General features: G+C 42.8%; 1 protein-coding gene across 3 annotated transcripts in view; it reads right to left on the bottom strand.

The window, feature by feature from the left end:
- Positions 1 to 14,253, bottom strand: part of srgap2 (SLIT-ROBO Rho GTPase activating protein 2) — a 55,808-nt gene that overhangs the window by 3,150 nt on the left and 38,405 nt on the right. The window contains exons 4-22 of one of the 3 annotated variants that reach the window (XM_075460701.1): positions 13,190 to 13,252; positions 11,866 to 12,081; positions 11,383 to 11,511; positions 9,499 to 9,720; positions 9,304 to 9,405; positions 8,977 to 9,174; positions 8,743 to 8,827; positions 8,242 to 8,269; positions 7,958 to 7,988; positions 7,152 to 7,212; positions 6,874 to 6,951; positions 6,646 to 6,780; positions 6,452 to 6,557; positions 4,231 to 4,452; positions 2,842 to 2,921; positions 2,283 to 2,481; positions 841 to 978; positions 510 to 726; positions 40 to 150 (exon numbers count right to left, since the gene is read on the bottom strand). In XM_075460701.1, coding sequence (XP_075316816.1) covers positions 40 to 150; positions 510 to 726; positions 841 to 978; positions 2,283 to 2,481; positions 2,842 to 2,921; positions 4,231 to 4,452; positions 6,452 to 6,557; positions 6,646 to 6,780; positions 6,874 to 6,951; positions 7,152 to 7,212; positions 7,958 to 7,988; positions 8,242 to 8,269; positions 8,743 to 8,827; positions 8,977 to 9,174; positions 9,304 to 9,405; positions 9,499 to 9,720; positions 11,383 to 11,511; positions 11,866 to 12,081; positions 13,190 to 13,252 — 2,421 coding nt within the window. The remainder of the gene's footprint in view (positions 1 to 39; positions 151 to 509; positions 727 to 840; positions 979 to 2,282; positions 2,482 to 2,841; positions 2,922 to 4,230; positions 4,453 to 6,451; positions 6,558 to 6,645; positions 6,781 to 6,873; positions 6,952 to 7,151; positions 7,213 to 7,957; positions 7,989 to 8,241; positions 8,270 to 8,742; positions 8,828 to 8,976; positions 9,175 to 9,303; positions 9,406 to 9,498; positions 9,721 to 11,382; positions 11,512 to 11,865; positions 12,082 to 13,189; positions 13,253 to 14,253) is intronic. The other 2 variants (XM_075460703.1, XM_075460702.1) reach the window with 2 other exon arrangements.

The raw sequence follows: 14,253 nt of genomic DNA, 5'->3' as shown, positions 1-14,253 counted from the left end.
CAAAACGTTGCAGACAACAGCATTGTTGTGATGAAGCACCTGTGAGCTGTACTCCACCTGGGCTATGACCTCAGGGTCTAGCGGTCTGTGGTTGCTGAAACTCTTGGAGCGCCCTGCTGTAGATGTCTTCCGTAGCTGTGGACTCTCCACCTAAATGTTCACAATGGCCACAGTTAAATGCCTTCCGAATGCAACGACAGTCCATTTGCTTATGTAAACCTGATACAGATCAAATGTAAATGTATTTTATTTATACAACCCTTTACAGACAATCGTTTCGATGTACCAAGGTGCTTTACAGCAGGTAATAAATAAAGAGAAGAATAAGTAAAAACAAATAAAAACAATAAAAGAACAGTGAAAGCAATAAAATACAACAAAATCAAATAAGATAAAATATGATAAAAGTGTCATCATACTACTGGGTATTAAAAGCAATCTTAAATAAGTAGTTTTTTAGCCTAGATTTGAAGAAGGCGTTTGTAAAAGAACACACGGTTAAAAAGTACCTTTGTCTTAAGTGAGGAATGGCGAGTGACCGAGTTGAGTATGCTGTGAGCGCTGACAGGCCGCTTGTCTCCCGTGTCTTTCACCAGAGCCCCGCCGACAGGAAGAGAAGCGGTCCTCACGCCTCCGATCCCACCGCTGCCGGCTCCTGGACTTGTGGTGTCACTGTCTGAGCGGAATGCTCTTCTCATGTTCCCAGGCTCAGGCCGTCTCCTCATTCTGCGTGAGAGAAAAAAAATGTCTTGGTTGAATGGTGAAGGCTTAGAACCAAAAAAAAAATTCAACTGACACCAAGTGATATGCCATGAGATATCATCTGCGCATGAAACGCACTTGTTAAGGTTGGCCAGATAGACGTCGGCCACGTGAGCTCCTGTGGGCGAGGCGGCGCTGCCTCTAGTGGACACCCTCTCCTCCAGCAGGTCCCTGCTGTCCACGTCGGGCTTTGGACTTCCACGTCCCACATCAGACCTGAAACGATCCAGAAACAGTTTGCAGATGATTGCCGTGTCCCAACGTTACACCAAACAACCAAGAGGGGTAAGGCCCCGCGGTGAAACGTGCCTGTATGTCTGACAGAAAAATGGTAACTTTAGTGTTGTTTTGTAACTACTGTGCAAAGACTCTGCTCTGGTCTAAATAGGCAACACTGGGTGGGTGTAAGGAAGAAAGAGCAGAGATTAAAAGTGCTCTTCTTTTGCACTTAATGATTAAAACAAATTACAGTCCTAAACAACACAGTGTTGTCGCGGAGAGAAAAATCAAACCGCAACTCAAGGGTTAACTGTTCTTATACGTTTAATCTCCTTATGATTTATAACAGAGAACTTCTTACTCATCACTTCAGTTGCAGAGCTCTGGCAACCCACAGACAATAATAAAAAAAATATGAGCCTCACAGCCTTGTGCATATCTTTTTCGTGAACAATGTTCCGCTGTAAATCCCTGAAGCCGTTGGAGAAAACGGCAAAGGAGCTGCAGAGCGATGAGCACCATTAAGCACAGCTACATGCACAGATGTTCCATCCTTCACTCAGTATGCACTGGAGCGAAATCTAGTTATTGACTGAAGAGCGTCGGCCAACGCAACGCTTTGGACTGTGCGAGAAAACATTCAAAGTATTCTGCTGTTCAACTTTCTCATCGTACATGTAAACACGGCCGAATTCACACAAAGTTGTCTTTACGTCAGCTGAAAAGTGACACTGTGACACTGCAGATGACACTGTGGTTCTCAAAAAGGAAAGTCATTCTAATAATAATCAAATAATAGAGCCGAGTGACATACTGGAAACGGTTTAGGCCACCGCAGCTTGACACATAGTCTTAACGGGCTGAATCTCAGTAAGAATTTCTGACTAAAGAGACAGGGAAATATGTGTGAATGAGAGCAGTTGTAATACACACTTTTACTTCATCATTTTTACAAAAAAAGATTCAACTTTGGAGCATCTGCAGAGCACCCAAGCCCATTTGAGTCCAGTCAGGTCTGCACAAGCAGGAAAGATTTGAACTGAAACATTCAGAAGATAAATGGTTTGCTACGAGATGCTGTTTGTAGATTACTGCAGATCACATTCCTTTACAAAAGGAATTTCTTGTCAGACTTGTCAACAAGTGACATCTTTCCTGTTTAAGTTTTTCCACAGCACGCGTTCTTTGTCCTGCGAGTAAAGTATCACCTCAGTGTAACAGACAAATAGTGTAACAGTTTTTTTCTTCCATCCCCCCCTATGAGCAGACGTTTCTTCTAACGAGGCTGGAACACATCTTACGTGTCTTGAACAACGATGTACTGGTGTGGCACCAGTCCATCCGCTCCATTGTGTCGTCCCTCCCACCAGTCGTCAGAGGCCCGGTGGTACAGGAGCAGAGAGGCGCCCTTTTTGAAAGACAGCTCTCGACTGGTCCGGCCGGTGTAGTCGAACCGAGCGATGGCTTCGAGTGGTTCGGACTCTGAAACAGCCAAGGAGCCTGAGATTCAGAGAATGGCAAAAAAAAAAAAACGAGACGGGAGGTGACAGAAGTGGGGCGCAGCGACGAGTGAGGGAAGAAGGAGAGATGGAAGAGAGAGGAAGCCAGTTAGAGCTTAGCAGGTTAGTGCCGTTGCATTTTGTGATTGCACAATTGTTAAAATAGCTGAGCGGTAACAAAAAAACAAACAAACAAACAAAAAAAAAAACAGCATCGTTGCTGGAAGCAAGATGTCAGCTGTAATAACAGGTTAAAACAAACAAAAGTAAAACAGTGAGAAGCAGGATGAGATCTCATTAACTTAGTGATAGCAGGAAACTAGTGTGTGTGTGTGTGTGTCTGTGTGTGTGTGTTACGCACCATCTTCACTATTTTGGCTGACACAGACAGTGTCAGGTGCTGGCTCTTCCACAAGGGGGGGCTCACAGTGTGCACTGTCACTACAGTGGAGACAGGGCAGAGGAGGGTCAGGGGATGTGAGAGACTCAGACTAACATCATGTATTCATGATTCACAGTCTGAGCTCACAGACTTCTACGGAGGAGGATACACTTTTACACTGTGCAGGATATCAGATCGCAACTACGTCGCAAACTAATATAACTCCGAAAATAGTTTACATAGTATCATTTAGGTAAGAGGCATCTCCACATTTTCACCTTCATCCGCTCACCCCCCCCACCCCCCACATTTTCCAAGAAGTTATCAATTCTGAAAACAGTGAATCTTCAGAGTTTCGAATGAGTTAACTTTCTTTTAAAAGGAGACAGATTTTAAGAACTACATGTTTAAAGTAATGCAATCTCTCAATTAAGAGTGGATGCAAACTAAGTACGCACGCTGCACCACCAGAGAGCCCGATTTGAAGCAAACCAAGAGTTTTGAGTCAATAAAGGCTTCTTAAATTGAAATGCTTTCTGGAAAAAAAAACTACTAAAACCTTTGATGTCCCAGCCTCTGAAGAAACTAGAAAAACACCAATGTGAGAGGTTAATCTCTAAGCTTTTATTGTAAATCATTGATTTTGCTGTTGATAAACATCAGGGCAAATGCAATCGTTTAAAATAAAAAGAGAAAATGTATTAAATCTGTTCAACCGTTTTATTTCCTCTTTTCCATCTGCTTGGCTGAGAAAGAAATCTTTGGTAAATATCTTTTCAACAGGGTGATTCGTGCTAAATGCATCACATAGCCATTGTGTGTGTTCTCTGAAATGATAGACTTCCAAATTGAAAGAAAAGAAAAACAAAATCCTGGGTCCAACAAAGCCCAGCTTTTTTTTTTTTTCCGCCAGTGTGATAAATATCTTGTGTCTAGACTTTCCCGAGCACAGAATTAAAGCTTACTTCACTCTATACAACTGCACTGAGAGGCAGTAATCGTAATAACTTTTGCCAAGTCTTGCCATTAGAATGAAATTGGAAGGTAGCCATTGTATGCACTGTGGTGTGAGCATGCTGTGCTCTCGTGGGCCAATGTAGTCAGGCGGTGCTTTAATCTCCTCTGTGATGGAGAGTAAGCTGATCCTCGTGGCCCTCTGGCCCTGAGTGGAGCAGACAAGCTGAGCCCGCAATCTCTCCGTGGGCAGCCCCTAAATCAACCACTTGCCCCCCCCCCACACAATTCTTGCCTTTGCTATGTTTAGAAAAGACTGGAACAGGACATCCTTTGCCCTACTATTTGCTCTAGCAATTTAAGCTCTTACTCTAAATGACTTGTCATTTTCCCCTTTCATTCCCCTGCCCTCACCAGAAGTCATCTCCAGCTCCAGGGATGTATATTGGGCCCTGCAGGTCCTGCAGCCCTGGAAAGATAATGTCGTGGTGGATGATGATAGTTTTGATGAGTTCGTTGACATGAGCCTGGCAAGAGACTTGATCGTGGCCCTCGGGGACAGACATCAGGGTGGGGCCGAAACAGATGGCCAGGTTGTAGGGGTCCATCATGTTATCCTCGCTGTACTGAGACAGGCTTGGCGGAAGGAAAAACAAGAGTCGTTTAAGGACATTATCTCATCCCCATGTCTCAAATATATAAAATACACAAAGTCGACCGTACACCCAAACAACCATGACGTGTCATTTACAGCCTGAATCATCCTGGTAGTTGTGAATAAGATGTGGATGTATCCAGTATCTGAGTAAGTAGCTGCGAGAGCTCCAACACTAATCACCACCCTGGCCTGTTATGATGATGTGTGTGCGTGCGTTTCAGGGAGTGAAAAGCAGCAGCAGCGCTGGGCTGACTGTAAATCCCTCAAGTAAAATGTGGGAGCTCCACTGTCTCCACATGAGCTGTCTGGGACCACTTGGTTTACCCAGGAGTCTCAAATGTCAGCTCTCCCCTTTACTCCCTTTTCGCTGAAACCCCCTTTAAAAGGAGATTTCAGGGATAGACTGGACAGAATTGAATGCACGTCTATGCATCTGAATATGTTTCTGTGCGTGCATACATGTGTTTAAACTTTATGCTGTGCACATGCATGCCAACAAATTCATTTTCAGACAACTTGAGTTTAATATTTGCGTCGCTATCGGATAAGCAGGACTTTACAAGCATTGTTTTGTGAGTTTTCTTGGAGTGGTAGTTTGTAGGTGATTTGAAGCTACAGACCTAAATGAGAGACTGGGCGCAATATTGGTCTATAAAAACAAACTTGATACGGAGAGGGGAAATTAAACTAATTCTAAAAGAGTACAGCTTCCTGTTTTTAGAGCAATTAAGTTTGTAATTTGAACTTTCATTGCAGTCTACACTTGATTTCTCACAGAGGTTAAAGGATGTTTAGAAACGGTGTGAGAAGGCCAAATCTGGTGTTTGGGAATTAAATCAGTTTTAGAAAGTGGATTGGAAGTGTGGACTCATTTAAAAATATCATGGCTTAATAGTTTTTATACACCAATCAGCAAAACAACACTGAAACTAATGTCAGCCGGGAACAGGGTGACGTCTACCACTGAGCAGCTAAAACTGCTCAGAAACGACTTGAGAAACAACAGCATATTGCATTGACCAGGGATCCAGAATCCCCATAACCCACTGAAATATCTGCTGCCAACAAGTCGATATGTGTCAGAGCTCTTTCTTTAACACTGAGGACATGGACGCTGTATCGGGCAGGTGAATAATAATGTTGGGGCTGATACGTGTGTCTCTATGTGGGTTTTAGCTTTTTGTCTCTCTATGTCAAGTCATTTCTAAATTTTTTTCCAAACGTGCAGATTAAAAAACCTAATGAACAGTTCAATTTAGTGTATTTGACACTGGTTTCCTTATGTGACTTATGTGTATTGCATGGCTGTTTCTTTATTTGTAGTTCAGCGATTGGTTTTTAGTGTGGTATCTTATTGTGACTGACGTCATTTAAATACTATAGTTATAGGGCTCTCGTTACATCCTCTCCAAACATCCTGACAGGACAGAGGAGCAGCTGCAGTGAGAGGCTCATCTCTCTGCACTGTAGGACTGAGAGCTTCAGGAGGTCCTTTGTTCCCACAGCCATAAGGCTTTATAACAGTGACTGCTGAGTTCTTCTCAAATTGATTGATTGATTTTTATTTATTTTGCCATTTAGTCATTTATTATTATTTAGTTAGTAGTAGTATTATTATTGTTGTTTTATTGTTGTTAATTCAATCATTGTAAATATTTAAAAAAATGTTGAGCTACTTGACGAATTTGAATTTCCCCCATTGGGGGATAAATAAAGTATTTTTCTATTCTATTCTATTCTATTACAAAGCGGACCTTTTCTTCTCAGTGGTCATAATAGAACTTCGGCACGGTGTCCGTCACCAAACACTTATGACCTACTTCAATTCAAGTCGCGTCTGTGTCAAATTAGATTTTTATTTTTATTTTATTTTTTAGTTTAAGAGTGTGGCTTTTTATTTTTCAGTCAAAAAAATCTTGAAGTTCATGCAACTGCAATACAACAAGGAAACTGCATTCTGAGAGTCCTGCTACTCACTGGTTGAGGAAGGCAAACAGATATCTCATGATGATGAGGGTTTTACTTGGCTGGGACTGTAGAACTTTCTTAATGTGGACTGCCCGTTCCTGGAGGCTCTCCATAGCTGGAAACAACACAGCCGGGACACCCAGGAGATTACTCAGACAATCGAGCTCAAAAGACACAGGCGGACTTGCGGAAAAGACACTTACAGACACAGGATATGAGGTCGTGGAAGACTTCTTTAGGGAAGAGGGCATGGTCCAGTCCTCTAAAGTAGAGCTTCAGGACACCAGCAATAGAATCCATGTCATGGTCATTCTGGTCCTCTGCCAGTGGGTCCTCGCCTATATGCAGATAAAAAGGAAAGAAGACCTATTAAAGCGCCGGATACACAAATTAAATTTGGAATTACACTTACGGCTAGATTATAACGTCACCTCTCTCAAAAGCATTCTTGATGTCATTGACCTCCACCTGAGAGCCCGACACTCTGAAGATGCCCTCATGCTGCAGACCTACATATATATGAACACACATGTTAAAATTTGTAAATTGTCATTCTGGGTATTTTCAGTTTAAAAGGCAAAAGGTTCTGGTGAAATTTCCAGTTCAAAGCGCACCACAACCAATCACATTTTACATAAAAACGCGACCAATCGGTGCATCAAAAACAGATGATGCTAAACCTATCAGTTTGTAGGGAGAACTTCCTCACCATGGCGACTGATGAAGCGGATACAGCTCTCAACCATCAGAGGAATGGCTTCACCCGAGTCCTAAAATATGGGGAGAGGAATCATTCCTGTTTAGTAAAGACATGATATCAAACTGGTGGCAAAAAAAACAACAAAACAACAGCACATCTTTCCCCTCACTCATCTGCAGATGTACTCGCATCAGTGCACACATTAAAGGGGAGTGGTATCAGGCATGGGGAAGAGATGGTGGGTGCTGTACTCAGCTGTTGCTAGGAGACAGCACCTCTTCCTTTTCCCTTTGTTTGTTTGGGGTTTTCATAAATCTCTTGGAGGTAAGGCTATGGAATATATTTTGGACAGTATATGTATTCATTGTCATATCAACTAAACTGTGGTTTAAAATGCTGAAAATATTATTTGAAAATGAAAAATATATACATTTCTCTGTAAGATGAGAGCTTATGACAAAAACAATCATAAATAAATGAATAAATAAATGGGAAGTCATCCCACAAGGGGGAGCTACAAACGATAGATTCCCAAATTAGGAAGTTGCCTTCAAAAGCTATCAACTAATGATTCAACTGCAGAAAAAAAAAACATTCGAGTATACAGTCGATCTAAGTTTACATTGATTTGAGTTATGGCACGACAAACCAAGGACTTTGCAAATGCATAACGTGAGCTGAGGATACTGTGAGACAGTGTGACCCAAGTGAAAAAAAGTGTCTCTGATAGAGAAGCTAGCAGCTACTCAGAAACAAACAGAAACACACACACACGTCCATCGCAAACAAATGCGTGCACACACAAAGCTAATTACCTGCTTTCGTACTGTTGAGTTTCTCCTTCCACTACGCAGAGAAAAAGGGGGAAGAAAGAACAGCACTCTGTCATTATGTCTCCAGAGAAAGTCTATTTATACTCACAACTCTGGTAATGCTCTATTTGTGTACACAGACACATATGCACATGTGCTGAGACTATATATAAACAACGACAAGGAATATAATACCCCTAACTGCCAAAGAATCAAGTTTTAACACTGATGGTATATGTAGGTGTAAGAGCGTGTGTGAGCATATCTTCTTCCTTCACCACACCTACCTGGCAAGGCAACAGTCGGTTCTCTGACCTAAAGGAAGGAGAAACAGGAAGAAGAGGAGGGGTGTGAGAGGGAAGAGGTTTATGAGAGAAGGGAGAGACGGGACACATGAGGGAAAAGGCTTTAGATGGTGCAGGGAAACAAACTTCCCACTTAAGCTGCACACAAACAATACAGATGAGGTTTTCCTGCAAAGTTGCGGAAACACTGACACATCTGACCGAGAGGAACACACCCATACACACACTTAAGAACACAGCTGCATCCACATATGGTCAGTGTCACTTCGACCTGCCCCTCAACTTACGCACAGCTTGTGATCATTAGATATGTTAAACTCATTCTGCTGCACTGAATAGACCCATATACATCCTGCTGCACTACTCATCTCTCGGATTTGCTCACGGTTTTGGCTCCAGGCACCAGATCTTTTCCTAAATTCGTCCTACTGGGGCTGAGGGGGGGGGAAAGGATAATATGCAAAAGGTATGAAAGACACTCACTCTCTCCCAGGGTCTTCTCGATGAGGTCATGCTCGGCCTCCAGCTTGGTGATCAGGCTCCTGCCGTCCAAGAACTCCTTCAACTTCTGCAAAACATACAAAGACATGACTTAGTGTCACATTGTCTGCTAATTACATTCATTTATGAAGCTGTAAAGAATATTGCTTTGCACATTAGAGGTTTGCTCCCACAAATAGTCTTTTAAAATGATGTGTAATCATCGCTGGTACTGACTGTGAAGTAAAACTGCTCCGTCTCCTGCTGATTGGCCCGTCGCTTGGCCAGGCTGGGCTTGCTCAGGTAGGACTCGCTGAAAGTAGACTTGACTGACTCCATGCTATTGCTGTGGTGGAAGCACTCGGACACATCATAGTCCTCCACCGTCACCATGTCTTGAATGGTGGACAGAGTGGCCTCCATGGTTTTCTTCACCTGATCGGCAGCGAAGAGGTTAGAACACGAGATAAGGAAACGAAAGCTCTCATCAACACCGAAGACAATTGAAAGTGGTGTAAGATGAAACAAATAAAAGCGTGATGAAATCAGGCAAAAATGTCTGACCTCGTCATTCTCAATCTTCAGAGTGGAGAGGCGGGACTGCAGCAGCTGACATCTCTGGAGTAGCTCAACTTCCAGCGGCTGCTGTGAACACATCACTCCCATCTACAGAAACAAACAAACAATTTATATGTACAGATATCATTAACATACAAGAACACTAACACTTTGACAAAAATACAAGAACTAGAAGTGTACCATGTCTCCCATGTGGGACTGGAAGTCAAAGCGAGTTGGAGGGCAGAAGACGTTGTTGTAGGTCTCCATCAGTTTCTGTTTGTCCCCGTTGGGCTCCAGACTCTCCGCTGCTCCCTCCAGTGTTTCCAGGCCGGTGTGTTTGGAGGTCTCCACATTCTGCTCAGCAGATAAGTAGGTCCTCAGGGCACGGTGCAGGCTGGCATGGTAGCCCAGGTCACAGCACTGTCATACACCAACATGCATTTGTAAGTAAATAAGTAGAGCCTTCAATGTGCAGCAACAACTAGTGGTAATATAATGAAGCGAAGAGAAATTAAATGATAACTTTGTGCTAGGTCCTCTTGTATTGCCGTCACACATGGAGAGAGAAAGGACATGCAACAAAGCACTGAGCTGGAAACAAACGAGGAAAGCTGCATACATTTTTTGATTCATGTCACCAAACTACCCACACACATTGGCGACCTGTACAAATACACAAACCGCTCACTTTATAAGCAACATCTAGCTAGTGTTGGGTTGTAAACCTTGAGAAGTGGCTTCATTCTTCATATTATTGATAAAATGAGGTAACATGAAAATTCCTCGGAGATTTTGCTTCGTAGTTACACGAAGGCATCACAGAGTTGCTGCAGAGTAGAGAGCAGCACCCTCATGATTTGATTTTATCATTAAACCATTTCCCCATAGTGCTCTTCTGGATTTAGTTCTAGTGGCTATGGAGGCAATCAGAGTCATGTTGCAGTAAACAGTATGAGACAATATGAGGTTTGTGACATGGTGCATCATCCTGCCGAAAGTACTCTGTGGTCGGAAATGTTGCGTCCGGGTGAAGTTAGCCAACACAAAGACAGCCTGGATGTGTTGAACTTGTTTTGTAGTTCACTCCTCATGTATGCTGACCTCATTCGGTTGAATTGCTGCCACCTGACTGATAATTCTGACAGATTTCAGATGCCATGTGATAGTTTCCCTCTTTGTATACTCATCACAGTTACAGTACTATAACAAATATGTATCCCATCGTTTAACTGTCACAGAATGCTATTTAGATGGGGCGGCTCTGGAGGTATAATGGTCCTTCTATCTTAAAGGTTCCAGTTTGATAGACGGCTTTAAAAGTCCACAGGTTCAAGAACTATTGGGCAAGATACTGAAGGCCACATTGCCTTCAATGTGTCCCTCAATTGTAAGTCTCTTTTGTTTAAAGAGTTGTAAGATGGATCATTTTCAAATGGTAAAATATGAATGGTCATGCCTGCGAATTCTTATATGTAGCATAAATGAGCATGAAGCCTGCTCTGCTCAGAGTGCCGTTTTTTTCCCGGGACCAACAAGGCGACTTACACATGTACAGCGGGACGCTGCGAGTACAACCACGGTGGACTGTAGAGCAGTTAAGGGCTCAGATCAGTGATGGTTAGGTTCGAAGCCCGTTTCGCTGATCTTTAGGCCACCTCTGCATAAACATGCCATCTTCACAGAGGACACATAACCACTTCCGCTATTTCCTTCGCAACCCAGATGGTAGAGTTGCCAAAATAATTCAGCAATAAGTTTTTCTGTTAAAATAAACATGGCAAAGAAAAAAAAAAAAGTCCAGCAGGCAGTGAAGTGTTAATATCAATTAGTAGACAAACTGCTTTCTTGCTATCTAGATGTTTTCACCACTGGCTGTATACTGAATGCGTGGCTAAAACAGCCTCTGTGTGAAGGCTTGGTAAGCAAAAGGACAAAAGGATGACAGAGGATGACGACTTTGCTGCCTTCAATGGAAGCGCTAAAGTAAATGTGAAAAGGCCAACCCAGAGGCAGCCGCAGAATAAAAAATAAGGACACCAGATACACACAGAACGCAGAGTAACACAGCGTGTTTATACTCACATCAATGATGTCGGAGAGGTCATGGATGTAATATTTGAAGACGCAGCTGTTGGTGGCCTCTAGCGCTAGCAGGTACTCATTTCTGGCCTTGATGGCCTTCAGCTTGTTCTCTGTGTACTTGGCTTGTCTCTGATGGGAGGGAGAGAGAAATAGCAGAAAGAATTAAAAAAAAAAAGAAGAGAGAAATAAAGAAAACAGGCAACAAGGAAAGCGGAATAGTGATGACGGAATGAGGGAAGGATGAGAGAGGGATTATCGGTGTTAAAGTGAAACGCCTCGGTATTGATTCGGGGTGATAAGAGGTGGGGAACCGTGTTGCTGTGACAGGCTCCAGCTGTAGCAGACAAGGTTAGCAATAAGCCAGTCGTGCGCTAATAAATCATTCATGAGACAAACGCACAAGTCTGTGTGACAACAGGTGGAGCACTCAGACACAGCCTTCCCCTGTCTGCTGGATGTTCCCCCTCCCCCAACCCCACTCACCTTCTCCTTCATCTTCTCGATTTTTTTTACACTGGAGCGTCGAGCTGGTTTCTCATCTGTCTTGATGCTGGCCAAGGTGTCGGGGGAGCGCGGTGTCTGGCGGTCTTCCTGCCGACTGGACCGTCCCATCTGCTTCTCCTCCTGCTTCTCCGCCTCCTTCAGCTTGGACTCAGCATTGATGCTGTCGGTGTTGTATATGTGGTAGGTCTTCATCACCTAAGAACAGGGGTTGAGATTTAACAATAAACGTGACCGTGTGTTTTCCCAGAGTGCCTGTTTTTTCACTTTTGGCTCTTGATCACAAACGCATTCAAAAGAGTCATACAACCAGCCCACGGTACACGACGGTACTCTGCTTAGGGAGCACAGTATGGCTTTACATTAAAGAGTTAAACACATGAAATGAACATGTGTGCAGTGTCAGCTTTATTCCAAAGACAGCCCCTAAAGCTGTCATTATGCTGTTCTCCTCAGACCCTCCAACAACACAGAGACGCTGCTCGCTCTATGAGCATACATGTGAGCGTCACTCCAACCAGTTCTATTTCTATCTTTTACTATAGACTATAATTACACATAAGACTCGCTTTTATAAGTCTGGTTGACCTGAAGCTATTACACGAGCATGCTTTCGTGAAAAACCCCCACATGCTAACAGGGCAACACAATCTCATTGCCCCCGTCCTTTTGGCAGCATCGCCAACATGTGGAACCAGACGCTACGATGCCTACGACATTGTAAAAGAACCAAAACAAGAGAGGTTTAGCGGGTATAATGTTTTGCATGATCTCCATTTAGCTTTGTCGAAAAGTATAATTTTCTAATTAGCTCCACACAACTGAGGTTGATGTCATTAGTTTTGCAGGCATTTGGGTCTTAAACCAAACACAACTGGACAATTTAGAATTCTTATACGATGATGGTGCTAACTGAAAATTTAAGGGTCCCTGAAGGAACCATAAAGTTGAGCCCCAGATTTAATCTAATAAGCGAAAAACTGAATAAACATTCCCCTCAACGATCACAAATGTCGACCTGCTGGTGGGAACCAAGATGTCTCTTTGTCATGTTTTAATATTGCCTCAAAACTTTGCCTTGCTTGGTCGAAATTGTTGAATAACGTTTAAAAATGTTTGCAATTGAAATCTTTTTCCAACTTTGATTTCCTAATTAAGTTCATGTAGTTCTGGCGTCCCGTAGCATCTGTTGGTAACGGATTACCAGCCTCAACGCCAGAGCAAAGCTTTCTCCAAGTGCTCCACAAAATGCGACGCATAATTACAGGTTCACATGCTGCGAGTGTAATGGCAGGGGTTTGCTTACCGAGTAAAGCTCATTAAGAACTTTCATCAGATCTTCCTGCAGCTGTACTCCGACCTCTTTGCTCTAACGAAAAAGAGAGAAAAGGACAAGCTCATGTGAATAAACAGCCTTAACCATTAGGCTAACATCATCACCTGCAGTTCCGGAGTCCACCTGTCTGGTCATCCCTCCGTCAGCAAATTAAATATATACCCACTCAGTCATGTGATCAATAAATTCCCCCATCATAAATCTAGACCAGTTCATCTGCTCGAGCAGGGGTGGAGAAGTCTCTAATCCAGATAAATGAGCAATGCAGTAATGGACTTGATGGATGTGTAAAGAGGCTACAGATACTGATCTCTACATGATGGGAGAGACACACAAGAGCACAAAAGAACCAAAGATAAAAGGATAGCAAATCTGCAAAAGATTTAAATTTTTTTTTTTAAAAACAGATAAGAGAGGGAAGATGGAGAGCAGTACAGGCACTACCATTCTCCAGACATAACTGCCAGGAGCCACAAGTGACTGATGACAGCAACCCACTGATCAGTAGACTCCACACACATAAATGTGCACTCACAAACAAACACATGCATTCATAGCTCTTCTCGTACTTCTGCATAAATCTGTTGGGACTCTCCCAAACAAGTAAAAAGACACCATTCAAAGATGGTTCAAATACTTGTGCAAAGAGAAGCACAAATGTCAAGTCAGGTCATTTTTATTTATATAGTTCAACATCACCCCAACAAATACCCCTCAAAACTCTTTCAGTACAGACAGATATAGATACTGTATAATGTGAACAGATTCATGTTAATGTCTACAGGAAAGAGCAGTCTGCTAACATCATGTTACGTCTGGGGACAAGAGGTTTGGGTTCTGGGTGCAGAGCACACAACTGAAGGTTTAAGGAGATCTGATAGAGTAAAGGGGCGCACCTACTTTGAATTTATGTAACCAAGTGATTTTCTAATGGGTGTATAAGCCAATATGGAGAAAACTAAAAACTCTGGTTATGTGGACATTTTATTTTTACTTTTAAAGTTCAAGCAGAGTCAAATCCGAAAATATCGAAA

Source organism: Odontesthes bonariensis, chromosome 3 (genome assembly GCF_027942865.1).
Source record: "Odontesthes bonariensis isolate fOdoBon6 chromosome 3, fOdoBon6.hap1, whole genome shotgun sequence".
Lineage (NCBI taxonomy): Eukaryota > Metazoa > Chordata > Actinopteri > Atheriniformes > Atherinopsidae > Odontesthes > Odontesthes bonariensis.
Note: the sequence above shows the minus strand (reverse complement) of the source record. Positions and strands in the feature narration are given on the sequence as shown.